The sequence below is a fragment of the Perissodus microlepis genome, chromosome 1, assembly GCF_051167445.1.
Source record: "Perissodus microlepis isolate ML-2025 ecotype Zambia chromosome 1, ASM5116744v1, whole genome shotgun sequence".
Lineage (NCBI taxonomy): Eukaryota > Metazoa > Chordata > Actinopteri > Cichliformes > Cichlidae > Perissodus > Perissodus microlepis.
In genome coordinates, this window is record NC_140461.1 from 30094772 (window position 1) to 30122690 (window position 27919).

Below are 27919 nucleotides of genomic sequence, written 5' to 3' on the forward strand. Positions count from 1 at the left end.
AATTCAACAGATAAGCTCAGTAACTTTCTTGTCAGTTACAATGACTAACGTACACAGTTAGTGCATTTAATAAGTATTTATTTGCACTGATATTTAGGCTTGTATATGTATTATTCTACAACTGATTCTGATATGACACCACACATGTGTTGATAAAATAAGATATGGCTAGTAAGTGTACCTTAGAGCTAAATAATTTAATTGCACACACTGATCTCCAAGGCTGAGGACATATTTACATAGTCACAATTAAAATACCTGTATAACCCTCCTACTTGCTGTTCTCTGCCTCATTGTTAAAACCACCCTGGAGATTTTTCTAATACCACTGATCTTATTATTAGACCTAGGACCTTGATTAGTGCTCCTAGAAATTTTTTTTTTTCTATTTTTTTTTGGCATCAGTAGAGATTGATTAAGGAATAAAAAAAGTGGGTTATTTTCACAAAATCTCCTACAACAGCTAGAAAATCGATCCAATACCAGTACAGCTTTCATCAAATAATAATTCATGCTTTATTCATATTGGCCTTTGCAAACAAACACAGTTGAAGGGCCTTATAAGAGATTAATAAAATAGAACTGTAAAAAGGAAAAAATATTAGAAACAGATCAAAGTGGTTAATAATAATAACTACTTAGCAACATATTTATGTTGTTCTAAAAGCAATACACATACAATTTAAATTTTTATATCTGAAGTAAAGATGGATACACTTTAGATAATGATAAGCTCAAGTTCTTTTTCTTAAACAGGTTTTTGTTGGACTATGAAAAAAATACATAAAGTAGATCTTAAAGTGCCAGTTAACCAAAATTTTAAAAGTTTTACTCATGGTGAAGAAGACATTTTATCCACAATGGTCCTGATTTGTAAAACAAACAAATTGCTGTGTAGATGAAGGTCATATAAATCCACCATTTTACTAGTAAAGTGTAATACAGCAGTTTAACATTTTTAATATTGCATCCTAAGTATTTCTTACCATCGTATAACTATGAAAGGGATAGAGGAATTAAGAAAATTCTATGCAATTCTATTTCTTTTCCCTTTGACAGTATTTTGTGTGATCTCACTTTAATGTGGGAATCTGAAACAGCTCAAAATACACACTGGAATTTGTGTGATTCTATCTCTAAATGTCCAAAGGAAACGAATGAGGTGCTCCCTAAGGTGACAGATAACTCCAGATGCAGGATCAGCAAAGGAGCATTTTCTGAAGAAATATGCTGAAAGTTGTCAAAATCACTCCTGTTGCCAGAGATGAGGCCTGATACGAAGCTGCAGTGGAAGAGAGATGAGGTCAATGAGTTAAGTTTACAGTTAACACTTTGCACTTATTAACATTTAAACATCAAAAGCAAGATTATATAATTGAATATGGTAATATTTTACACATTTGCCTAAAAAGTGAAAGATCACCAGTTTGACACTGGGAAGGGATACAAATCTCTTTGGGACTCCTTTAAGAAGGTAGAGAGGGGCGGATCAATCAAAAATATTGATAGTATCGATTCCAACACTTGTATCGGTGTAAGGTTGACACTAGTGTGATAGGATCGATACTTTGTTTCTATCCTTCAAGTTCAGTATGCAGCCCACTGAACTGTTTTGTGGAAATGAAAAAATGTACATCAAACATGCACTATGAAAAACTTTAAAATCTTTTTATGTTGACTCTCACACTTTTTTTATTTAGAGCCTGTAGCACATTTAAACAACAGAAGACCAACGCTTAATTAAATGTATAATTTGCATAGCCTGTAAAGCACTTTTGTCATCTTTGACTGGAGTGTGACCTACATGTTTTAATTTGCTTATATTTAGGCACCTGGCCAGGAATGAATAAGCCAGTGGCCCTGAAATAAGCCACTGCTCATTACTTTCCTGAAAATCAAAACCACTGTTGCAGGAAACCTAAAAGGTTAAAACTGACTTTTATTGTCATTAATATTGTCTTTTACATGTTAGTGAATTAATGTTTAAAAACAGAGGAGAGGTTAAGTCTTGTTTAAAATAAATTGTCTTACCACTTCCTGCGGTAGTAGTTGCAGCTGTAACAGCTGGAGTTGCTGATGTACTTGCAGTATTGGTTGTGATACTGGTTGCAGTAGTTGCAGCTGTAACAGCTGGAGTTGCTGATGTACTTGCAGTATTGGTTGTGATACTGGTTGCAGTAGTTGCAGCTGTAACAGCTGGAGTTGCTGATGTACTTGCAGTATTGGTTGTACGAGTAGTTGTAGCTGTGGCTGTAGTAGCGGTTGTTACATTAGTACTTGTTGTATTTGCTGCAGTTGTTGTGTTTGCCACGGCTGTTGTCGTTGGAGCAGGAGTGGTGAGCACAAGGCTCACAGGTCCTGATTTGACTGTGTAGCTGCTGGTGAACACACTGCCAACCAGGGTGCTTTGACTCCTGGAGCTGGTACATAGATTTGGGCACAACAGAGAAGGCATGGTGGTAATGCACAGATTGACTGTGCACTGGACATACATCTGTAAACACAAAAAGCTACACTTAGCAGTGTTCAGATTAAAGTATTTCACACTATCGCCACATAGAGCACTACAGCTGTTTACGAACCATTAATACTGGAACAATTCTAAAGCACAATCAAGACAAATGCTCAGAACAAGCCAGCCACCACACATGATGTGTGCAGTGGTCAGTACCTTTCCATAGCATGCTAGCATGATAGCACTTACTGATTAGTAAAATTAATTTAAAATCTGCAATTTGCTTTAGAGGTATTTGGTAACTAATCAACATATTGTTCAAACATTGAGCAGATGATGGTGCTAGCTACATGAAACAAAGTCTCGTGGAAATCAGTTTAAATGTTTCTGTTTGGCCCAGTGGGATAGAACCAGCTACACCAACATTTAATTTCTATTTATTTATTTGTTTATTTTTGCATCTGAGAATGTAATAAATTAAAAAAAGCGGAAAACAGCAGATGTGCAACTGAACAGGAGAAAAATTGTAGGGATTTCCCTAAAACTGGCTTCCAAACTAAAAATATCAACTTTATTTTAAAACACAAATAAGGTAAAACATACATAAAAAGAAATCGTAATTTTAATTTAAACACAATGTTTTTTGGAAAGCTTGTAAAATTCATTTTTCAAATGTTAGAACTGTTAATTAAGTAAACAGTTATTATGAGTTATTATGACTCCCGTGGCTACAACATGTTTGAAAAAAACTCACAGGGGCATGCATCACTTTTAAGGAGCACCTCATTTGTCAACTTCCCACTCGACCATCACAAATTTGTTTGAAAACAAAACTGAGGGCAAAAATACACTCTTAATAGGAATCATGAAAAACATCATGCCACTATTGCTCTCAGATAAGTATTTGAAGGGAAAACACCAGGGCTGTTTTAAATGTTTTTCTAGCACCGTTTTTGTGAAGGCCCCTTTTTAAAATTCAATTATCTACAAAACTACTTGAGCTAGATCCTTTCACCTGACTTGAACTGCATTAAATAATATCATCCTCCTTGTATCTGACTAGTTGTAAACAAAATATCACCCCCTGCGTACAAAACGGTGGTTTCTGCTGGAATACAAATCAGCTGTCGGAGATCAGACATACAAATATTTAAGGGACTTCAAGCATCCTTCATGCTCTCCTAGCTTGAGCTGCGCTCCTAAGTATTCTTAGAGATAGAAATTGTGAAAAAAGCTAACTCAAGTAGTTTTTAGAAAATTGTCTAAAACAGCCTGTCCTACAGCCACAGTAATGCTGAAATTTTGCATAATGCCTTTTAAGAAATGTATCTTTAACATTGATTTGATGAATTGACATTGAATGACCCTGAATACTTTTTGTATTTTGCTGGTCAAAATGATTTCTTTCTCGGTTTCAACTTTTATTTGAAACAAGCCTTTGGTACACAGAAAGAGTACAGCAAAGTGACACTTATGCTTATGTGTGTGTTATATGACATCACTTACAGTTGTTCCATTGGTCTGTATTGTACTCAAATCAAGGCGGTAAACCCTGGAATTATTTTGGGTAGTAATAATCTCTAAGGTGTTGCTGGATGTCAAGCACCTGAAAGAGAGAAATGCGACTGCTATTTCAGTTTGTATGATATGCTTCATGTACTGAAAACAACATTTCTTTGAGAAGATTTTCTAAGAGCATCTGTCCTCTCCAAAGTGGTAACTTTGAAAAAATGACAGGACACAAGCTGAATGTTACTGACCCTTGTTTTAGAATAGGACGGCTTATTGCAAAGTCCTCAGTCTTAGACTCGATGCAGTCGTTTACTATCATCTCGGCTCGAACCACACTGCAATTGGACCTGACGTAGAGGTCCAGTTGTTTGATTCTGGATCCACTTTCTTCACTTACACGGGTACTGTTACTGGAGTTGCTTCCTGTTTCCGAGTCAACAGCTCTACGCACTCTTTGTGGTGAGTTGACGTTAGAGCGAAACGTGGGATTTCTGGTGAATTGTGCCAGGGGCCCTGTTCCTGGGAGGTAAAATTCAATCCAAACACGAAACTCACCAAAGGTCTCTTTCTCTGTGGGCATCTCAATTGAAGCGTTTGGGCCCTTGACCTGGACTCCTGGGATGCGGCAGGCCAAAGGCAGGATAAGTAAGGGCTGGCGGCTAATCATAGAGTAGGGACGCACGGTTTTCAAGGTGTTGGTGTAAACCAGCTCTGGTCCCGAGTGCTGGGAAAAATGGAGAATGGGAAAAGAGAAAATGAAAAAATCCAAACAAATAATCTATCACTGCAAAATATCTCATCGTTTGAGAAATAATTTTTAATATAAGGCCAGAAATTCTATTTTGAATAAAAGGTTTCCAATAAGTTTCATCTTCTGTGTAACCAGATGACAGAGCTTCAGATAAGGGAAATTCTTTTTTTTTCCATTTAAGAAAAGACAGATAAGTTAAACTCTTGGTCTACTGCAGGTGACTCTGTGACACTGCTCGCTGGAAAGTTTATTTTAACACCTCAGTTTTTACATATCGTCTCCCTCCTTTATAGCCTGAAGCAAACATGAGAAGGATTTCTCTTATTCTCTGATGACTACTTAATTAAACTTTACATCCTTCTTTTTTTTTATCCCACTATAATTTCACTGAACAGCATTATCCAGCCTTACAGCACTAATATTACACAGCATGGATGTGTCTTGATAGATGGAGGCAAATTCTTTTTCTTTTAGCTGAACAGAGGTCAAGTCCAGTAGGCAATATATATTAGGCTAGAGGACATTTATGTGTGCTGAAAGAGCAATCTGCTGGGGGTTAAAGCTACATTATGCTGGAATTGTTACTGAATGATATGACTGTTTAATGTCTTACATTTGATTCAGTCCACATGGAGGTACAATCACAAGGCTACAGCCTGTTTGAGCCTAAATCTCTGAACTCTTCTTACAAGCTTAACTCAGAGTGAACATTCTCAGAGCTGACTAAGCTAATTCAGCTAAGCTTTATTTCACCATTTTGATATTCATCAACTCATAGTTCATAGTTATTGATTCGTTATTTAGTTAAAACTGCTTTCTAAAGACTCCTGAAACACATATATACAAGGAGAAAGGAAACCACATGGTGTCAGCAAAGACAAGAGTTTCAGTTTACGTTAAGCTGCTCTTTAAATACTGCTGTGATTCCTTTCTTGAATAAAAGCCTTTCACATTAAAATAAAAGAAGAAAGCCACAGCTACCAAAAAGTAAAGGAAGACATAATTGCGTAGTATTTTACCACAGTCTTTGTGCCACAGCCGTCCAAGGAGATGGTTGCAGTCACATGTGTGTTGTTGTAGTTGACGGGGCAGGTGGGGCTGTTGAGCTGGAGTTCGGCAAGGTTGATGTTTGTGAGCGAGGTGATGGGGAGCACCAGAGTCATCTCTGTCTTCTCACACTTCAGTTCTGACCAGGAGCAGAAGGTTAATTATTGATAATAACTCACGCAACCACACTTATCACACTCGAAATCACCTGAATCTCACACATAAGACCTGAATTTCTACCTGTTCCAGCAGGTAATGTTCTGGTTTCCCCTGAAAAAGTTTGAGAAGGAACATGTAAGCAGTGAGTATTTTCAGATAAAACCCTGCTGTAAAGAAAGAAGTTGTTTTGCCAGATATTTCTAAGCAAGCTCTTACTTTGGTATAGCCACACACATCTTGGCTCCGACTGTAAACTGACAGGATAAAACATTCAGATCAGACAGGTTCATCTGAAGCACATATATGCAAATGTATAAATACAGGTTTAATAAAGCATCAGCTGACCTCTTGGTATTTGCAGCAAAGCAGATGGGCAACAGATGAGTCAGGTTGTTTTCAGAGCGGATCCAGGCCATGGCCATAGTGGCCAGGGGGCCGACTGATGTGAAGCCAGTCCTGTAGAGGTCAGGGGGCCCAACCACGGCAAACTCTAAAACACTGTAAATATTGAGAAAAACCTTTAATAATGTTTGATTCACCTAAAAATACTTCACACCTCTCACACTTCTTGCAAAGCCACACAGGCACACTCAAAAAAAATAATTCTTCACCCTCGCAACCCTCAATAAACAGGAAGGAATATTTTTTTTTAGTAAAATGCAACGGAAATATATAAAATTAAATGTAAGAAAATCCACTTGGTATAAATAGAATATATACCAACTGAATGAATTTCATTTGACCAAACCATTATATTAACATTTTACATTGTACTTATGTGATAAAATTACATGGAAAATCTAAATGAAATCAAATGAGTTTAAATGAAATCATTTTATTTTATTTTAGTCTGAAGCACTTTGGTTTTACATGTACTATATAAAATGTGCTTACTTGACACACACACACGCTACCGTTTTCAGTCCCCTGTTATAATTCTTTAAAACAGAGGTCTGTTTTTCAATATGCAGACTGTTTGTTTCTTTTTGCACAACAAGTCAGCTTTATTTGTATAGCATGTTTAAAAGACATCAAGTGTTGGCCAAAGTGCTGAACAGAGGGGTAACGTAATCAAATGAAAGAAAGAATTCAAATAAATGAGGTAAAAAAGATTACAAAACATCCATATATATGGTCAAAGGAGCTTGCAAAGAAAATCGTCTGGACTTCTTTAAGTTGCTTGAAGACGTTTCACCTCTCATCCGAGAAGCTTCTTCAGATTTAATCTGGGACTCTCCGCCATTTGACCTTAGAACTGAAGAAGCTTCTCGGATGAGAGGTGAAACGTCTTCAAGCAACTTAAAGAAGTCCAGACGATTTTCTTTGCAAGCTCCTTTGACTACGATGACCTGGATGACTGAGAACCTTCACAGACATTCATATATATGCACACACAAGCAGACTCTTATATAACTTTTCTATACAAGTATATTTGTACATGTACATATGCACATTCCTATACATGCATATGCAGCAAAAATGCAGCAACAGCAACAGAAAATAAAAGAATAAACCATGTTGGGATGTTTAAAAAGCAGTGGGAGGGATGGCAAAGGAAGAGCCACCAGGACTCACCTCTCCTCCTCCGACTTATAGTCAGTGTTGATTTTCTCCTCCTGGTATGGCAGAACAAACAGTACAGAGTCATCTTTTGGGGTCCTGTCTATGGCCACTGGTTCATCAGAGCACCTAAAATATGACTCTTCCACTGGAAAGACAAAATGAAACCATTTATTACATTATGCTATGAGTTATTATTAATCTGGTAAAATTATTATTTTCATTTTGGCAGATGATGAGAGAAAGCGCAATTATTATTCTCTATACTTGAACCAAAATATCATCTAAGCGATTGTCAGCCTCACCAGTTAGAGAGAGATGGACAGGGACAGAGCTGAGGGGCAGATCTGTGGCATGATTTACTCTGGGCGAAGGAATCAGGTCCTCCACCATCAGGTAAATAAAATACTGTCCTGCAGGTGCCTGTCCAGTGAAGGACAAAATGCATTTCTCCTGGTAAAAGAATGAAACAATGTCAACAACAGAGATGGTATGTGTGGGCAAGGTTTGACTGTAAATGACATCAATACAAGGCAAAAAAACAAACAAACAACAAAAAAACTGAGTGGTTAAACTTGTTTCCAGACTGTATGCAAACGATATTACACAATGGTGCTTTTAACTAAGCAAATTATGGCTAAACCAAACAAGTTTTTACTTTGGAAACCATTTCACTGATCAAAGACCAAAGACAATTCAGTTGCATTTCCAAATTAACTGGAATGTGATTACTGGAAAGGCAGACTTCTGCTAGTACAGAGTGACCTGATGTCTTCAACACGCTTCAGCCGTAGAATAGCTTTGACATTATGGGCAATGAGAATTCCAGATTCTCATTGGTGGGAGGAGGTAGATTACTTTGGGTAAAGGAAGCAATAGATAAAATTCTGTTAAAGAGCAAGGATGTAAAATATTTTATTACTGTGTTTAAATTTTAAGCTACTTTATACTTTTATGCTCTACGTCACTGTCATAGTTACATGTTTTGTTCTTTCACTGTGTACACTGTGCTTTTGTCATTTCAGTCTAACACTTCCTGCTGTTTACTTTCCCCTTGCCAGTATGTGACCTACAGCTCCTCCCAGCTCACCTGCAACCTCTTTGTATCTAGCCTTTCTTTTTTCACCATAGCTGAGATTTGCCTTTTTTCCCTGGTTTTTGGGGGGTTTTCTTCACAAATTTAAGACACACTATTCACCACAGCAGGTATTTCCACATGTTTGACAGAGCAGAGTTTTATGCCAGATTTCTGTCCTGATGAAACCCCAAAGATGGAGTGGGTTGGGTGTTGGTTGGTGCTGAACATATTTAAATATTTATGTTAGTCTAATCCACACTTATGTCTAATTGTAATCATCTTTAAAATAGTAAAATATGTTTTTAATTAAGAATAAAATAGATTTTAGTGCCTACAATAATAAAGCCTTGAACTCGTGAAATACAACTCACCCCATCCAGCTCTATGAAAGAGTGCTGGGTGCAGCTGACACACTCTCCCGTGTCAGAACTGGCAAATCGACATCGGATCTTGTCCCCATCCAAGTCTTTCACTGACAGATGGAAGTCGTGAGGACAGTTCACACGGGCCCTGTTCTCACAGAACAAGAAATATTGGTGGCATGCAGACAAAGAGATAATCAGCTTCTTGAATCATAAATCACAACAAGAGAGAAAACAAAAATGAAAGTGGATTTGGTGCAGTCTGTACAGCTGAAGGGCAAGGCATCACTCTGAAGAAGTCTTTGAGAAGCAAAGACTTTGGCTGACGTCAATAAGCTTTTGAAGTGTTGCCTCTTTGGTGACGCCTGTTTGGGCGGTGATCTTAAGCTTGGCCTCCAGCAACAGCTGGCTTTTGGAGCTGAAAAAGCCACTGCGAGCGATGAGCATGAGTAACAGATAAACAAATCAGCGGAAACTGATCGCATAAACCTGCAGACTCAGGCTTCACTCTGATTTCACATGGACTTTTTAACAAAAAAAAAAAGATTACACTCAGATTTAAATCATCCGAATAACCAAGTGACATTTTAAAAATCTATTTCATGTAAAATCTTATATGGATCTTTGTTCAGATATATGTAGCTTATATCTCTTTATGACAGCTTAAATGTCCTTAATTTAATTAACACAAATTCAGCTCATGTCTGAATACAGGAGTCGGGAGGAAGGAGAGCAGAGAGTAGGTGTTTACACTACCTTAGTGGAGGAGGGAGAGCCACAAAAGCAGGGTGGTTGAGTCTCCCGCTGTTTGCCCGGATCACTGGTCCTGCATTTATAGACACAAAAAATTCTGTTCTGGACCTAAAACAGTAAAAAAAAAAAACCTGTATTAATGGCTTCTTCCTTTAATTTAACAAATAACATCACTGATCTTGTCACAGATAGTAAACACAATGCTCCATAGCAAACGGTTTGATTCGCACAGGACTGAAGAATCATAAGTCAGTTTGTTTGGGCTCCAGACTGCTTGAAATAGTCAATTTTAAATGCTTTTGTGTACTCTTAGCTCTTTATGATTTCAGATATTGTGGGATATCACTAATGTGGTTATTTCAAGCACAAACCTCTCGCTGGGACCATAGAAGCCCCAGCTTCACCCATTCTTTGTTGCGAGGGGCAACAAATCAGAAAAAACTCTGAATTATGCAAAGCTGATCTAGTAGAACAAAAAAATAAATACAAATAAAAGTCCTCCATAGTTGTCTAAGAAACAAAACAATGTCACTTGGAATAATCTCCGAGTTATTTCCAAATAGACTGCGCAAAGTTTTTTTAAAAAGATGAAAAATGGAGCTGACACTTAAAATGCAAAAATTAATATACAAAATTTAGCATGTCTGAGATCAAGGGTATTCGCATTGCAGGTCTCATACCCTAAACTGATGGTAGCTCTGTAGTCACTGGGGACAGTTTTCTGCCACTGGCGGACACACCAGTCAGAGGGTTTAGTCCCAGTGAAAGGTAACGGGGTGGTGTGGACTAGACAGTCCTCTCCTGGAGCACAGAGTCCAGACAAAGACGGACAAGGACTAGGAGCAATGACAGTGAAATGAGCCCGCACCTGCAAGAAGTAAAGAGACAAACTCCCTCATGTCTGCACTAAACAAACATTACAAACATTTGCATGTAGTTCATCAGGCACCAAATATCAATCTGAGACCCACACAACTAGTATGTTGACTATTAATTGACAGTTATTAGTAAGCGTAATTTCCTACCTTTTGGGATAAATAAAGTATTTGTTACTTTTATTTTACCCACTAATGTTGAGTATTAGTAGGATGCTACACTGCAATTCCCATCAACCAAATGAAACAACTAAAAATAACTGAATTTGGGTTGAAGGACTAATATATGGGATGTTTGTGGCCCAGTGTGATGTAACAATGGGAGACAACAACTATGAAAAAAACAAGGGTTTGTTTTTGAGGATAGATGGAGCCATGAGTAATTAAGACGTACACAGCTGACAGGACTGCATAGAAGAATGCCTAACTAGATTACAACAGACCTAACACACTACACAATGACTGACACTGAATTTGTTTTGTAGAATTAAAAGAATCAATTATTTGCACACATAAGTAAGTAGCAACTAAAATAAAGAAAGAAGGGGAAGGGTTCACTTTGAAGCATGTCAATTTTAATGTTTTTTGTTCTTGCAGTGAATCCTGAAACGTTTAACTAATTGAGTGGTAAACATGTTCATTAGGATATTTCACGGAAAGTATCATTTTAGTAAAGTAAAATTATAGAAGCACAGTTTTGATAAATAATTCTAATAAATAATAATGCTGAGGCATAAAATAATATGGTTTATGAATCATGGAAAATGTCTTTTATTAGTTTCCTGCTATAATTTTGAGTTTATGAAAATCTCAACACATGACTAAAATGTGATAGTAAAAATGTATAATTAGGAACAGCTGAGAGTGGGGAGATCTTGGTTTTTAGGAAAAATTAAAGAGGGAAAATGTTGCTCACTGTTTTTCCTCCATCACTGTCCAGGGGTACAACATGCACAGTCAGGCCAAGAGAAGAGGCGTCAGAGGCCAGGCCTAGCATCAACAGAGCCAGGCCCAGCAATAAGATATGCATTTTGAATCTGTCCAGCATCTCAGCTTCTCAGGCAAGGAGCGAGTCTGAACCTTTGGCAAATACAAAGACAGGAAGGTGAAGTAGTCAAGAGTCAGAGCACTAACTCACTTTTCATTAGCTGCAACACCCCCCCCCCCCCCCCCCCCCCCGCCCCCCCGAATCCTGAATTATCTACACTTCACTCAAGAATTTACTTTTAAGTAAATTTGACTGTTAAAGTCAATCCAACACTGATCCCGCATTGTCTTTCTGAAACAAGGCTGTCGTTATATATCTGACAGGATAGTGAGAGATGATACTACGGAATCTCTCACTATATTATTTATGATTTAATAATGATATTGTAACTGGCAGCTCTGCAATTCAAGGTGTGTAATACCACGTTATAAAAGTTTGACAGGTCGAAGAGTGAAACATCAACCTCGCATCAAAACTCACTTGAATAGAAACCATTTTATCAGTCACAAATTAGAAAACACCTGCAGTTTTTGTGGAATAATTATGATCTTAAGTGCCATCAAAATGAAAAGACCGTGACATACCTGCTGTTTCTGCACTTGGGAATCCCCCACCAATCACAATAAGTAATCCTCAGAGAGGGGTACAAGAACCTGAGGACAACAGCAAACAACCTCTGGAAATCATAAATGACAACCCGATAGAGCAATCAATCAAATAAATAAATACAATGGAAAAAAGGAACACATTTCAAATTCTTAGGTTCCACCCATCATAGCAGAATAAATCTTCTTAACACTGAAAAGTGTGGCAACAGTATAAAACAGCCAGCAAACATATGCCCACCATGTGCAAAACCCTAAATGAGAATGGTGGGACAAAATGAAAGAATTAAGTAATAAAAAATGACTTGTATCGATACAAAAATGCAAAACACGATGTCTGGATGTAAAACAGTACTACAGATTCACATCAAAAACTCTTTCCTGACATGAAACATGGTTGGTGGGAGCAGCATGGTTTGGCGGTGTTTTTAATACATGAATTGTTAATAAGAACCTAAAGCTGGAGGCTCAAAGGCAGCAGCGTCAGGCAGTGGCCACGGAGGGGGAAGTGGCTGGTAGTGACTTGCGTTATTTAGCTTTTTTTCTGAGCTTCACTAATGTTCTAATGACAGGAGTTTTTATTTTATTTTTATTTGTTTGTGATGTCTGTGTGCAAAGTGGGACATTTCTTTTGTACTTAAAAGTCCATGGTGTGATAAAAATCTGTTCTGGAGAAATAGTTCAACATATTATGGTGTATATCTTTATTTCCATTCTTTTAAAAGGCTCTGTGACAGATTTTCTAGTTTTAGAATCTAAATCATCTTACATCATGGACCACACAGAGCCCAGTTTCATTCAAAGTGGGCCCGACCAGTAAAGCTATTGCCTATCAATAAACAGTTTCCTTGTTTTTAAAGTTTTTTTTTATTTCCAGGATAAAGATTAAGCTACACATTTAAACCCTGAGGTATCTTCAGAATTTTTTTTTTTTTAAAGATGCATCTCAGTTTTTCCAATATGTGAAGAAATGCTGCTGACTACAAAGAAACCCATCAGTAGAGCTCCTTGTGCATACACTAATATTTTCATACTTTGGTGCTTGAGAGGGTTATTTGTCAGTAAGAAGGCAAAACTAATGAGAAAACACACAAAAGTCCAAAAATGTATGCTCTTCTTTTTAGTCCACATATATCCAGTGAGCTGGATCCATGCTTGTCAAAGATATCGTGAGGCAAACTGACTTGGAAAAAAAAAGAACTGATTTTTATATTGACAGGTGTATGTAATGAAAACATAAGAAATTACAATCAACTTAAATCTTGTGTCCTGTGGAAAATATTTAGGTCTTTTCCAGTCACAAACTTGTCCAGGTAGTGAACTGCACTATGCAACTGCTTTGAGACATGGCAGCAGACTATAATGTGCTACACCGGCTAAATATACATTTCTCTGAGCACCTCTACATAAGGTTTACACAATGAGAAGCCAAAGTTCTTGGGCTAGCCAAGTCAAAAGACACTGGAGAACCTTTAAAAGATCTGAGTGTATCTATCTGAGCCAATATGTATGCTCTTCACAGTATTGATTACAGAAAATCCAAAATCAATTAAAACTTTTACATCCAATTACTGTTTTTTAAAGTGATTAAAAATGTAACTTGTACAATCCTGGGAAACAAAAACTTAACTAAAAGCCCAAATAACCATGACATTCATGCCCATGCTGAATGTAGGTAAACTTCTGAACTGTATGCTGTTAAAAAGTATCAGGTTTCTAAATGTTGGTGAATAACAAATTAAACTCCAGTCAATTACTCAGGCAGCTCTGCCCTGAAACCTCCACAGAATAAAAGCCAGATATAGAAAACGCGCACTCTGAAATGAAAATGTCAGACAAGGAACAGATATATTTTTTTTACCATAATCAGTCGTCAGCTCTTCATTTTCAAAAGTCCAACTTAGGAGCTTACAGCCTCCATTCTCTTTCTATACAGTCTTGAGCGCTGAGATGTAAGCAGACTAAATTTGAGTGACGACAGAATGAAGTTGAACTGGTTCAACCAGAGCTTCTAAAGAAAACATGAAAATTACTGCACGCCAAGAGAAGCGTAACTGAAGTGACTAAGCTCTGATTATTGTGCACTGCATGAGATACGCCTTCCCCGTATATATGACACCTGCTGCAGTCTTTTAGATTAAATACAGCAAGAGAAAAACCAAAAAGAAAAAACAAAACAAAACAAACACACAAAATAACACAACTCTGAAGACTGAGATGCTTTTTTTATTGAAAGATAAAACATTAGGAGGAATGATTGGTAGAAATGTAATTGTTACATGGTCAAGGGCAAAAAAAAAAATAAAGTTAGTACCAAAACTGTGGTCCTGTCTTGCCAAAAAAACCCAAACAAACAAAAGCATCCATGTTCCCTTCTAGTAGTCACATGACATCATTCACAGAGACTTGGTTAAGCCTCATAACATCTTTTCAATGAAGCTGTTTATTTTTTCCTTTCAGGTAAAAATTTCTGTTAATAATCAGACAATTTTATAAACAAGCTTGTTGGTCAGTACCAGCCCACGAGAGGAAAGGTTTTCATTTGGGAGAAGGATCCCTGGAGTTTGATCAGATGAGGAGGGGAAGGCCCACCGTTGCTTTGGATCTTTTAAGAAGGAGTTAACCTTCTTAACTGCCTTGGTCCCCAATTCCTCATACCTCTTGTCACAGGGCATGACACACCACATGTGTTTCAATTACTGCCCGTTCTTCACACTCAGAATTTTCTCCTTCAGAGAGGAAAAAAAAAAAAAAAATAGTATCAAGAAAAAGGATAACTTGGAGATAGCTTAGGCAGACAGCATAATGCATGTGTAATATTTATTTGTTTAATCAAACAATCTTACTTTGATCATGGTCTCCAGCTTCACGGCGTCAGCAGCAAACTTGCGGATGCCGTCAGACAGTTTCTCCACACCCATGCGGTCCTCGTTGTGCTCCCAGCGGAAAGTCTTCTCATCCAGGTGGACCTTCTCCAGATCACAGGCCTTGGCTGCAAAAATCAAAAACATCAGGTTCAATGTGGCAGCAGAGAAAGGCTGCTTACAGATTTCAATCAAAAGCTGTCCTGATGCATCTAGAATACTCTTCTCTGCATTAGGGAAAGTGTCCCTAGGTTTTGGGGAAACATAAACCAGAAGATAATTAAACAAGTCCTACTTGTACAGAGCAATAGAAAATATTTTTAAAACAAAGCTTGCGCTTCTGATCTTTTAATCTGTTTTAAATGGTTAGGTGAAACTCTCCAGAAAAGATGGGATGTGTTGGCAGACTTGTGACTGGTCCAAAAAAACCCCAAAGTGCATTTTTAGGTCTGTTTAGTTTTTAGATAAGGTGACTGTGGTACTAGAGTTTAGTGGAATGTCACTAATGAGTGTGGCTCACAGAGCAAATGCCCTTTCTGTTGACAAGGAAACGTCTTGTAACAACAAAAACATCTGTGCATGTAAATTAAACAGGCGTGAGAACCACATTGTTCTCATCAGTAGCATAGAATGTACTCTAGCCAGAAATGATTTTAAAACTAAATGAAAATATGTTTTTGGTAAAATCCAGTTAAAAGCTTCAAACCACAATAATCTACGGTAGACCAAATTCTCATTTTTTAATCCACCCTAACATAATTAACACAAAACTGGCAAAAATACTTCAGAGAGCAATATTCTGCATCTTTTTAAAGTCAGAGAGCAGTACCTTTCTGCACACTGAGCATCTCCGTGACAGCACTGTGATCCTGGCTGAGCTCTGCCAGCAGACCGGGGGAGATTGTGAGCAGGTCACAGCCTGCGAGGGCTTTCACTTCCCCTGTGTTTCTAAAGGAGGCCCCCATCACAACAGTGCTATAGCCAAACTTCTTGTAGTAGTTGTAAATCTTGGTCACACTCACCACACCTGAGAAGAAGAAATACACAACCAAAGAAGAAGAGGTCACCAATTGATCAAGATACAACTGTTGTAGCAGTTTGATTTTTAAGGTAATGGTGTCAATCAATCCAGTTTTCAGTTACATGGCTGACTCATTATTATATTACACAATACTGCCACGCAATACACCTGCAACATTACATTACATTAGTTAATTATCCCAGAGGTGATCGATCCAAACATCAAATCACATTCTTTACCTCACACAGGTAAGCTGTCACACAGTGTCACTGTAGAAGTTATAATTTAATCGATGTCTCATCCACTTACTAAAGCATGTATAAATGCTTTTCCCTAACTGCATATCATCTGGCACTGCCACAAAGCTAAAGCAACACTGAGCACATGCATTATAAGTGAGCTACTGTGTCTCTGACCATTTTCTTCAGTAATTTGTAATCCACTTGCAGAAGCTTCAACGAAGTTTCATTTATTTTAATTACACCTCTTTTTAAACAAATTATCTCTATTAGCTCTGTTTTTAAACTGTGAGAATACAATTATGCAGAAAAAAGGGGTATGATGCACACCCACCCACAAATCAAACCGTTCTCAGCTCATCTGACGAGCAGAGTTGTGATTAAACATGTCTTTTCACTGAATAGCTTCGTGATGCTGTTGTGTTTCTAACACAAGCAACCACAGAATGATACAGTCAATGGATAAAGTAAAACACAAGATTTACTGCAAGTCCGTTTTAGCCATGTGTATGAAATAAACTGGTGACTGACAATATCGTCTCATAACTGCAGTGTTTTTACCTGGATCTTCATGTGGCTCGTAGCTTTTGCGATCTGTATTCTCCTTATACCAGTCAAGGATGCGTCCAACGAAGGGTGATATAAGTGTTACCTTTGCTTCGGCACAGGCTACGGCCTGAGCGAAAGAGAACAGCAGCGTCATGTTGCAGTGAACACCATGCTTCTCCTCAAGCTCCCTGAACAAACAAGCAAAACAAACAAAAAAATTTATTTAGAACACATTAATAACAGAAATAAGTTACACACAATGTTATACCAGCTCCCATTTCAAACATCTTCTCAAAGGGCCAAGCTCAAGATCATCATGAAAACACTAACATGTTGTTCTTTAGCCCACTGACTTCTGAGGGGTTTCTTTCTTTCACTTTGTTTTCTAGCCTGTTGGTACTGTCGCACCAGATATGAGCAGCCATTTTGCCAGAATAAAAGCTACATCATGTTCTTGTTTACACTGGTTTACAACAAAATGTGCTGATTTAACAGCAAATAGTGGTTTGTTTGCTGGGTTTCACACTTGTTGAGTAGCTGTTATTGCACTCATGCTGCATGTGCCCCTGTTTGTTGGGAGAAGTAAACACAGACGTGACTGACCAGTGAAATACACCGGCTGTGATTTTATGCGAACGTGTTTTGATGTTCCATTACATGTTTGCTATAATTCATTTAACAAATATTGGAAAGCAGTGCTTAATCTGAGGTCAGTTAAAGGGCTCATATATGTTGGGGTCTCTTTATCAGTAACAGGACTGGAAAAGAAAGCTGCTCCTTCTCTAGAAGACTTTATGCTTTCAAAATGAAATACACTCACACATACGCAAGTGCAGCATCCGAGAGCATAGCACACTTCATACTCACTTCCCAGCTTGGATTCCTTCCCATGTTGATGACAGCTTGATGAGTACGCGTTCCTTGCTAATGCCTGCCTCTTCATAAAGTGCAATGAGCTTCAGGGCTTTTGCAACCATTTCATCTTTGTCAAAAGACAGCCTGTGACATAAATGAGAACCAACACAGCTGTTTGGCATTTTAAAATCTAAGAGCAAGTATTCTTTGCTTTATTTGTTTTGTGACTGTGTTTCCTGTGACAACAAGTTAAATGGTAAACAGCTTTTAAGAGACTGCTATAAATGCCATATTCTGTAGCTCAATCAGTTCACTATTCAGGTACTTTTTTCCCCCCCATTGGTTTTACAGAGAACACATAAATGATAAGAGTTTGCTAAATCAATTTGTATTTCTCAGAGAAAGTTAATTAGCTTCTACCAGTTGTTTATTATCAATAACACAACTTAGCTGGTTAAAAAAAAACAAAAAACAAGAAAGTGGTTAAAATCTCAAATTTCAGGCTCTTAAATATTCCCTAATGCTCTGAATGACACTAATACAGGGAGTGCAGAATTATTAGGCAAGTTGTATTTTTGAGGAATAATGTTATTATTGAACAACAACCATGTTCTCAATGAACCCAAAAAACTCATTAATATCAAAGCTGAATGTTTTTGGAAGTAGTTTTTAGTTTTAGCTATTTTAGGGGGATATCTGTGTGTGCAGGTGACTATTACTGTGCATAATTATTAGGCAACTTAACAAAAAACAAATATATACCCATGTCAATTATTTATTTTTACCAGTGAAACCAATATAACATCTCCACATTCACAAATATACATTTCTGACATTCAAAAACAAATCAGCGACCAATATAGCCACCTTTCTTTGCAAGGACACTCAAAAGCCTGCCATCCATGGATTCTGTCAGTGTTTTGATCTGTTCACCATCAACATTGCGTGCAGCAGCAACCACAGCCTCCCAGACACTGTTCAGAGAGGTGTACTGTTTTCCCTCCTTGTAAATCTCACATTTGATGATGGACCACAGGTTCTCAATGGGGTTCAGATCAGGTGAACAAGGAGGCCATGTCATTAGTTTTTCTTCTTTTATACCCTTTCTTGCCAGCCACGCTGTGGAGTACTTGGACGCGTGTGATGGAGCATTGTCCTGCATGGAAATCATGTTTTTCTTGAAGGATGCAGACGTCTTCCTGTACCACTGCTTGAAGAAGGTGTCTTCCAGAAACTGGCAGTAGGACTGGGAGTTGAGCTTGACTCCATCCTCAACCCGAAAAGGCCCCACAAGCTCATCTTTGATGATACCAGCCCAAACCAGTACTCCACCTCCACCTTGCTGGCGTCTGAGTCGGACTGGAGCTCTCTGCCCTTTACCAATCCAGCCACGGGCCCATCCATCTGGCCCATCAAGACTCACTCTCATTTCATCAGTCCATAAAACCTTAGAAAAACCAGTCTTGAGATATTTCTTGGCCCAGTCTTGACGTTTCAGCTTGTGTGTCTTGTTCAGTGGTGGTCGTCTTTCAGCCTTTCTTACCTTGGCCATGTCTCTGAGTATTGCACACCTTGTGCTTTTGGGCACTCCAGTGATGTTGCAGCTCTGAAATATGGCCAAACTGGTGGCAAGTGGCATCTTGGCAGCTGCACGCTTGACTTTTCTCAGTTCATGGGCAGTTATTTTGCGCCTTGGTTTTTCCACACGCTTCTTGCGACCCTGTTGACTATTTTGAATGAAACGCTTGATTGTTCGATGATCACGCTTCAGAAGCTTTGCAATTTTGAGACTGCTGCATCCCTCTGCAAGATATCTCACTATTTTTGACTTTTCTGAGCCTGTCAAGTCCTTCTTTTGACCCATTTTGCCAAAGGAAAGGAATTTGCCTAATAATTATGCACACCTGATATAGGGTGTTGATGTCATTAGACCACACCCCTTCTCATTACAGAGATGCACATCACCTAATATGCTTAATTGGTAGTAGGCTTTCGAGCCTATACAGCTTGGAGTAAGACAACATGCATGAAGAGGATGATGTGGACAAAATACTCATTTGCCTAATAATTCTGCACTCCCTGTATATTAGGAAACACTTATGTGCAGCACTCTAATAAAAGGTTTTTTGTGCAAGAATGGCATCTTATCTGAAACTCCTCTGAAATTTGCCTTATTGCTTAAAGTTTCTCTTTGAAAAGCTCAAGCCAGTAAACATTTCACATCTTGTGTCATTAATAGCACTTTGTTATAGGTTTGCATATACCTGGCATCCACTTCAGTTGAGACTCTGCCTGGGACCTTCTTGAGGATCTCAAGCCCAAAACTCACAAACAGCTTGTCCATGGTGTTTGCTACCTGCTCCTCTTCGGTTCTTAATGGAGACAGAGACAAAAAGGCTGACCATCTCCACGTTTCAGTTACAATGACAACAAGTCAGAAAACCAATCAACATTTCTTCAAAATGTTGAATTTTAGAACACATTACACAATGGCTGAGAAGTCCACATTAGTAAAATCATAGACTACTGATCTAGGTGTTTACTATGTTTTTAACATGTTCTGTTCACACAGTGTTTCAGTTTACCATGTAGCTTTGGGAAATCAAGACAAACGTGCTTCCTATCACCCATCATATTTTCTAACAGGCACGAAAGGTGTTTTTAAATACTAAAGTGTGTAATGTCTAATTAAACTCCACGCCACATGAATCGACAACATATTAAAGAAAAAAAATCCATCAGATATCAGGTTTAAGCAGAAAAGATGCACGTTTTATTGGATTCACTGCTGTAAATTAAGGAATGTCCCGAGAGCTTCCACAGACGAGCTGTGTAATGTGCAGACATCTAAGAGGCACAAAATATCCCCCAGTGTAGTCCAACAGCTATTTAACTAGAGGACAGTTTAGCCACAGTGTGTTTGACCCATTTGTGCACTGTACTTACCCGCCCTTGGCCATGCCATACTTGATGGCCTGATCCACCAGCTGCTGGTAGGCTGGCATCTTAGCAGCAGCCAGGATAAGAGATGGGTTGGTGGTTGCATCTTGAGGCTTGTATTCGTCAATGGCTGCCGTATTGGAACACAGATCAAAACAGTTCAGTCACAAACACCCCGTTAGCCAGGCTAGATTAAAGCAGGAGTACAGAGAGGTACCAATCATGTGTTTAAATATATTAAATATGTTTAATCTGCAATAATAAATTACAGATGAAACATAACAAAACAAAACAAACACAGCATTGACCACAGGGGGGGGATGGTGTTTCAGACGCAGCCCCTTCTGAAACATGCTATGCTAATTGGTAGCCCTTTAAAGACTGCTGCTAAGTGACTAAAAGCAATGCCTTTGTGGTACAGTGGTTAACACATTCATCTAACACATGAAAGAGACGTGGTTTGAGGTCAGAAGGTGACCCAAATATACAGCCTGAGGATGGAGGGCACACACACACCTTATATAAACACCAGCCTTTCCACACATCAGATCTATATTAAAAACAATAGTTTTCTGTTGCCATACCCAAACCTGCCATACAAATTTATATTTTAACTCCCAAGCTAGGCCATCAGGAGTAACAGCTAGGACCTGCCAACAAAGACACAGTGTATTGCAACAAGGACACGTGTATTCGTGTGTCGGAAGCACAGTTAAGACTGGTTATCCCACTAAACAACTATAGTTTAGATCTTCCTTATTTTCAACTAAAATTCATATCAGTGTTAAAGAGGACTAAAAGAACTGACAGAACAAGAAAAATAACTCACTCATGCTGAATCAACATACTGCTACCTGCAGGTAGAAAATGGTGCCATCTACTGTGCAAACATGTACAGTCTCCAAAAAGAAAAAGAAAAGAGAAAACTGATTTTTGTTATTTTTATATTCTACATTGAATAAGACTTTATTTAATTGTACCAGGCCAAGCGTAGGGCAGAGTACACCCTGGACAGGTTGCCAATATACTGCAGGGCTGTTGTGCAAACCTAATCTAATAATTAATATTCAACTAATGAAATCTTTAGTGGCAAAACATCAAATTACTACAATTCCAAAAAAGTTACAATAAATTAAAAGAACCTAATGTCTTTGATGCATAATAATAAGTCACAAGGTATATAATAAATGTATGCCCCAGTCTACAGACCTTAAAGAAAACAACCTGTTGCAGTTCACAGGACAGAAATTTTATTTGAAATGCATGAGTGGTGGGGCCTTTTCACACACCACAGGGTCAGAGCTGCCAACTCTTCATCCACAGAACAAAGGCTGTGTCTGTCCTGTTGCACGTTATCTCTCAACCCCCTCCTTCTACAGGTCAGCAGGTCTGAACTGGACACTCGTCATCAACTGCTCAAGTACTGCTGATTATGACAACATACCCAATACTTAAGGTTTGACATAAAAAAAAAAAAAAAAGGAATCCAAAAAACTTCCACTGCCAAAAGTGTTTAGGCAGGTAAAATACAGTAAAGTTTCAGGTTTTGACATAAATTTGATCATAAACAAGACTGTGTATATATGCCAGTGTAATTACATTTACACAGACTATACTTCAGAGTTCCTACAAATAAACTGATGATGGCACTTGTATGACTTGGTAGGTGAGGGACATTTAAGAGCACATGAGATCACATCTAATTACCCACAGCATAAGAAAATAAAAACATTGTTTTAAATCAGTGAATGCGTTTAATTTGTCTGGTCAGTTAAAATGTTGTGTGCATAAAGACAAGTTTGTATACTAAACATATATCCATAACCTACCTGCAAACACATAAACATTACTGCCTTGATCTCAATGTCAACTCAAAGTCTGTATTGATCCTGGTAGACAAATCACATATTTCTTATGTAAACTTTTGAGTCTTTGTTCAATAAGAAACCCTAACAATAATGCACGTTTTCCTTTAAAACGTCAATATTCTTGCTGGCTAATTAGTTAACAAGTAGCCAAATTTCATAAGAGCAACCTCCACTAACTTTTAGTCCACTGCTGAGAACTTTTTATCCCCTCACTTCATTAAATTAAGCAAAACTGTGTTGGTTAACTGTGTTTCACCATGTCTTCATGTGAAAACAAACATGTTTCTGCTTGACCTGGTCTTGCAACACGCATGTCTAAACTTGCAACAGGTGAAAGACGAGAAATGCATTTCATAAAAGACAGATGAGCTGTTGGGCAAATCTCAACTGACCACTTCTCTTATCGCAACCCTCTGCAAAACATCTTTGTTTTTTTATTGATGGTGGTAGTGACAGAGGTATTCACAGCAGTTAAGATTAACATGTGTATATCAGCATTGACTGACAGAGACAGCTGATCACAAAAAGTATCTGCTTCTTTCTGGAAAATTCTTGCTCTTCAACTTTTTTACTCCTGCTAGTACAAACTGCTGGGTTACATTATTCTTCCTGTAAAGCAGGGATGTCAAACCCATTTCCTAGCATGGGCCACATACAGCCCACTTTGATCTTAAAGTGGGTCAGACCATTTCGATTCAATTTCACTTACATAGCATCAAATCACAACTGTCGCCTCAACAGACCAGTGAAACGTGACACTCCTGCTGTAAAGCATCTGCAAACTGTACTAGGAAAAATACATACTTCTCCAAGTACAATTAAATCTAAAAGTACAGACAACTATGAATAACTGGTGATTATCAGATTAATATATACTTAAAGCCAAAGCCTTCTTACTGTTCTCTCCACAGACCAATTCTTGGTAAAACTCTAATTTTAACATAAATGGACTGGACTGTCTTGCACAGCACTTTTGTTATGCCCATTCTTATCATGGAGGCATTCACAAACATATTTATTTAAATTACAGGCAATAAACCAAGTTTATAGTTCAGCAAAAGGCTAAAGAAATAAAAAGTATACGGATCTGGGAGTATCAGCTTTCTAGAGTCATGCCTGGCAACATGAGTCCAGTTCTGTCGTGTCATCCTGACTGTGCAGGCTGTGCACGACGAACCATCTGGTTTTGCATCACAGTGTAAATCTAATATTTTTTCCAGCCCTGTTCCTCATTCTGACCTATTGAGAAACACGAGCTTTACCTCTGTTACAAGAACTGGACAAACGAGGAAGGATAATCTGATTTTACAACCACTTACACAGGCAGTGTGCACACAGTAGTCTGCAACTTTGGTTTGCCTAATCAATTTTGCGTTCACACCGCACACATATTCTATTACATAAAGATAACAGCATTTTTATTAGAATAAAAGAGAGGTGTGTTATTATTCAGTTTGCATTGTTTGCTAGTGCAGCTAATAGTACGTAGATACTGTTAAGTAACGTTAGTAACCAGTAATAGGATCATCTACTTCAGTAGTTAACCGGAAAACTAATTTCCAACTGACATGAAACAGTTATATAGCTAACGTTAGCTGGCTAACTAAACACAGTTACTTCGACGCTCACACCCACTTCATGACATCGACACCACCGCGGTCATTCACTTCAACGCTGGATCCTTCCTTGTCACTTAGTTAGCATGCTAACCAGCTAACGTTAGCATGGGATAAAACGGGTTTTACCGTTGAAGTCTCCCGTGTCTGCCACCACCACAGTGTGCTTCTTCAGCTGGTTCAGCGCCGACTCCATCTTTCGCCGTTTGTCTGGTGACCCGCTAGACATAATGAGGTGAGACTGGGACCCTTTTTATACACACAAAACACGTGAGACCGGGAGGAATGTCACAGCGCCCAGCGTAAGAGGACGGGAGCGCGCGGCGTAAAAGAGGAAGGCGTCATCCGGTGCGCGCAGAGACCTGTTAGAGGAAGTGCGCAGAAAAAAAGTTCACTTATAACGTCTGTCTACAGTTTATTTTAAAAATGGAAACCAGTCGGGCAATTCATTATATTATTCCTCACTTACTATACTATACCAGTGCTTTATTTATAAAGTACTTTTAAAAACAACAAGGCTGACCAAAGTGCTGAACAACAACACCAAATATAAAAAAATACTTCTCATTCAGTGGTGGAGACTGGAGAGCTCAGATACTTCTTATATCTTTCGCAATCTGTTGCACTGGCTCGACCTGTGGTAAAGTAAAAAAAACAACAACAACAACAAAAAACCTCCCAAATATAGGAACCTGTTTTCAGACCAGTGTGTACTTTTGATAGCCATTTATTTAATCTCCTTAAACTTACTTAATTACAATTTAATGCACAACATCATCTTGTGATGTTGTATTTTTGTGTAGCAATATCAGTACCTTTGTTTATTTAAAATCTATGACTACCTTCTCCATCATTGTTGAAGAAATTCTATCCCTTGTGTTGTATTTCTTTTTGGGTGTTTTTGCTCCCATACCAATGATTAAAATAATATTGTCACGGTCCTGGGTCGGTGACCCAGTGTATTGTGTTCTGTGTTATTATTAATATTTGAGTTCATCATGGTTTATCATTACTAGTCTTTTGGTTTATAGTTCTGTATTTCTCTAGTTCTTCTTTGCTTTGTGATTTCTAGTTCTTGGGTTTTGTTCCTTTGGCCCTCATGTAGGTTTAGTTAGTATAGGTTTAGTTCTGTCTTCATGTTTATTTTCTTTCTGCACCAGTCAGTCGTGTCTCATGTCGTAGTTTGTTCCTCCTGTCCCTGTGCTCCGTGTTCCCTCTGTTCAGTGTCTCGTCAGCGCCTGTCGTGTGTTTCCTGTTTTATTTTGATAGGCCCTGTCCTGTATGCAGTGTGTCTGGTTGTGCTTCCCCTTGTCTCTTTAGGTCTGATTTGTCCCAGCTGTGTTACCGCCTGTTCCCCATCCTCTCGTTGTCCTGCTTGTGTATTTAAACCCTGTGTTTCTCTCTGTTAGTTAGTGATGGCCAAATGAAGCACTGAAGCTTGTATTGAAAAACGGTTCACTACTCGAAGCTTTTCAACACAGTCCTCTCTGGTGACATCTGGTGGCCAAAAATATGAAGAGCAGCTTGAATCCACAAAATAAAACCAACCGCTTCATTATGACTGCTCACTCTACAGAGTGGAATTCTGTCTGATATTGGGCCTCCGTTGTGTTGCTTTGAACGTGTATTTTTGGGGGGTTAAAAAAATGTGGTTTATTTGTTTAATAAATAATCTTGACCAGTAAACTCTCCTTGTTCAAACATGCACCATGGTGTGGTCTTTCTTTGCCTGTGACTTCTTGATGTTGGTAAATACAATAATTGAAAAATACCACATTACATATAATATACATATAATAATGTACAACACATTATGGAGTATGCTTCTGCTGTGAGGTCCTGCCTCCATGCACTTGTGCAAGTGCTAGACGGGTATGTTTATAAATAATATTATATTAGGGAAATTTTCCTAGACATATTTTTGACCTGGGGGTAGAATTGATTGTGAAATGGAAAGGGAAAATGCTTATGAACTTGCAAATTAAAAACATGATGCATTTAAAGTAACCCTTTTTCATTTTTATTTAAGAAGAGAATTTGTTCTAGTGTGCGATGGCCGAACCTGTTCCTTTTCGTGGAGATCATTTCTCCTGCCTTAAGGAAATTCCCTTCACATGGCAGAGGAGGCTGGAGTGCAGAGAAACTGGTAGAGATGCAGTTATACAGTCTATCTGGGCCCCACAAACTATCAGCTAAAGAGAATAAATAGATTAAATTGCTGCACATTTGGCAGACTAACATTTTCAGATTAATTAAACAATAAAATATATATTTTTATAACATTACATGTAAAGAGTCAAGTGAAAGTTATTTAATGATATTTATATTATGAAAGCAGATTTTTTTGACATTTTAAGTTTTTTTCCCATTATAAGATAAAATAAACACGCACAAAACAAAAGCAAACGGCCAGAACACAAAGCTGGAAAACCCACCCGATTGACCAAAATCAACTCAAAATACTCCCACACAACAGAACCTCCTCTATTCCTGGCTGGCTTCAAGTCTCTTCAAGTGGTTCGCTATCTGTCACCATCAAAACACCACAAATCCCGCAAATGATTCACTTCCTTATAAACCATTGAATCAGACACCGAAGCAGTTAGGCTCTAAATGAAGCTTCGGACGTCACTGATCACGTGACTCTGGCCAAACGAATCAAGCTTCGACACAGTGCTTCTGAAGCAGTGTGTTGATTTTTTTGACACACGTACCGGAGCGTCAGCTTCAAGCGGGCCGTCACTACTGTTAGTTGTAGTTGTTTCTCTCTGTACTGTGTTTTCTCCCTTCGTGTTCCTGGCTTAATTCTAGTTCAAAGTTCCTGTTCTGGTTTGTTTTCCTTGTGTTTCTTAGTTGTTAGCTTCTAGTTTTCATTTTCGAGGTTTTGGTTTGTTTGCTTTTTATCAACTTTGTTTCTTATGAAAAGTCTTTCCAGCAATAAAAACGGTCGCTTTAAGTTTCATTCCGCGTACGTATGTCTACAGATTCATACCTGTCAAATGACTGGTGGAAGTATTGTTGAGACTTGCTATTCACTTTGTATCTGGATGCATCCATCTGTCCATCCAGATAGTTTCTTTAGGACAACACTTTATGTTAATCCTCTCTATTTTGCATTATAAGGGGCATATAAGATGATGCACAGTTATGGGGGACTTATAAATAGCTAGCATAACCCTTTCTACGGGTTTCCATATTCTAAATCGTTATTCATTTATTTGCGGCTTTATAGTACTTTGGTGCAATAAAGTGTATTGAAAAAATTCACTTACAGACTTGAACTTTTTACCCACTGTGCAGTATCATTTAAACTGTGAATTATGGAATATTAGATGAAAAGTCTAACCTTCTGAATATTTAATTACACTATGAGAAGAGAGTCTGCTCTGCACTTTAACAATATGCCATGGCCTTATGTGATTTTGATTGCTTGATTACTTCTGTAACTCCGCTGGGCCACCTGTTGCTGACAAATCTTTGAGCCCTCCAGTAACAGCCACCTGTATCTCAGTCTGATTTGCAGTAATATGGGAACAATTTCATTTTAGAAACCATTACATTTGGTGTGATTACCCTTCCTGCCTTTCAGCAAATCTATCTGTATTCAAAAGTAGCACGTCAATCCCCAGGTTCTAGCAGCGCAATAATATTGTCGCTTATATTTAATGGCCTGTAGGGCTGCTTGACTGGAAGATTTATATTCTGGGGTACCTCACAGTTGACATGTGATATTAAACCACAAACCACAAATAAAATACATTGAGCATATTTATTGAACAATGGCTACCCCAAGGGCAAATAAAGTTTACATTTTTTCATTTA

The 27919-nt window shown here is 38.2% G+C and overlaps 2 protein-coding genes across 3 annotated transcripts; both read right to left on the reverse strand.

Annotated features, from left to right (window-relative positions):
* Window positions 1–492: 492 nt before the first annotated feature.
* Window positions 493–14238, reverse strand: LOC146394061 (uncharacterized). Of its 2 annotated transcripts, none has more exons than XM_084945085.1 (16): window positions 14007–14238; window positions 12125–12193; window positions 11469–11632; window positions 10358–10545; window positions 9681–9785; window positions 8934–9072; window positions 7790–7937; window positions 7500–7632; window positions 6270–6422; window positions 6141–6178; window positions 6006–6035; window positions 5738–5904; window positions 4216–4691; window positions 3962–4061; window positions 2032–2494; window positions 493–1282 (listed from the first exon to the last, which is right to left on the reverse strand). In XM_084945085.1, exons 3-16 carry the CDS (start codon window positions 11598–11600, stop codon window positions 1200–1202), a joined length of 2355 nt encoding a protein of 784 aa, XP_084801211.1. In that variant the 5' UTR covers window positions 11601–11632; window positions 12125–12193; window positions 14007–14238; the 3' UTR covers window positions 493–1199. The 2 variants fall into 2 exon arrangements, with proteins under 2 accessions (XP_084801211.1, XP_084801135.1); XM_084945009.1 differs by having other exon boundaries at window positions 12125–12216.
* A 113-nt stretch (window positions 14239–14351) lies between these two features.
* On the reverse strand, window positions 14352–24429 carry taldo1 (transaldolase 1). Its single transcript, XM_084945162.1, has 8 exons — window positions 24227–24429; window positions 20620–20743; window positions 19938–20045; window positions 17686–17817; window positions 16831–17006; window positions 15839–16036; window positions 14992–15137; window positions 14352–14874 (listed from the first exon to the last, which is right to left on the reverse strand). Exons 1-8 carry the CDS (start codon window positions 24324–24326, stop codon window positions 14842–14844), a joined length of 1017 nt encoding a protein of 338 aa, XP_084801288.1. The 5' UTR covers window positions 24327–24429; the 3' UTR covers window positions 14352–14841.
* Between the last annotated feature and the right edge of the window lie 3490 nt (window positions 24430–27919).

Bases quoted from the DNA above. Each gene is read 5' to 3' on its own strand.
- LOC146394061 (XM_084945085.1), bottom strand. From the start codon at position 11,600: ATGCTGGACAGATTCAAAATGCATATCTTATTGCTGGGCCTGGCTCTG. The intron at 7,938-8,933 runs GTGAGTTGTATT...TTCTTTTACCAG, and splicing joins CTTTCATAGAGCTGGATGGG to GAGAAATGCATTTTGTCCTT. The intron at 4,062-4,215 runs GTCAGTAACATT...TCTCTCTTTCAG, and splicing joins CGTCCTATTCTAAAACAAGG to GTGCTTGACATCCAGCAACA.
- taldo1 (XM_084945162.1), bottom strand. From the start codon at position 24,326: ATGTCTAGCGGGTCACCAGACAAACGGCGAAAGATGGAGTCGGCGCTG. The intron at 20,744-24,226 runs GTAAAACCCGTT...CCAATACGGCAG, and splicing joins AGACACGGGAGACTTCAACG to CCATTGACGAATACAAGCCT. The intron at 17,007-17,685 runs GTGAGTATGAAG...TTGTTTGTTCAG, and splicing joins GAAGGAATCCAAGCTGGGAA to GGAGCTTGAGGAGAAGCATG.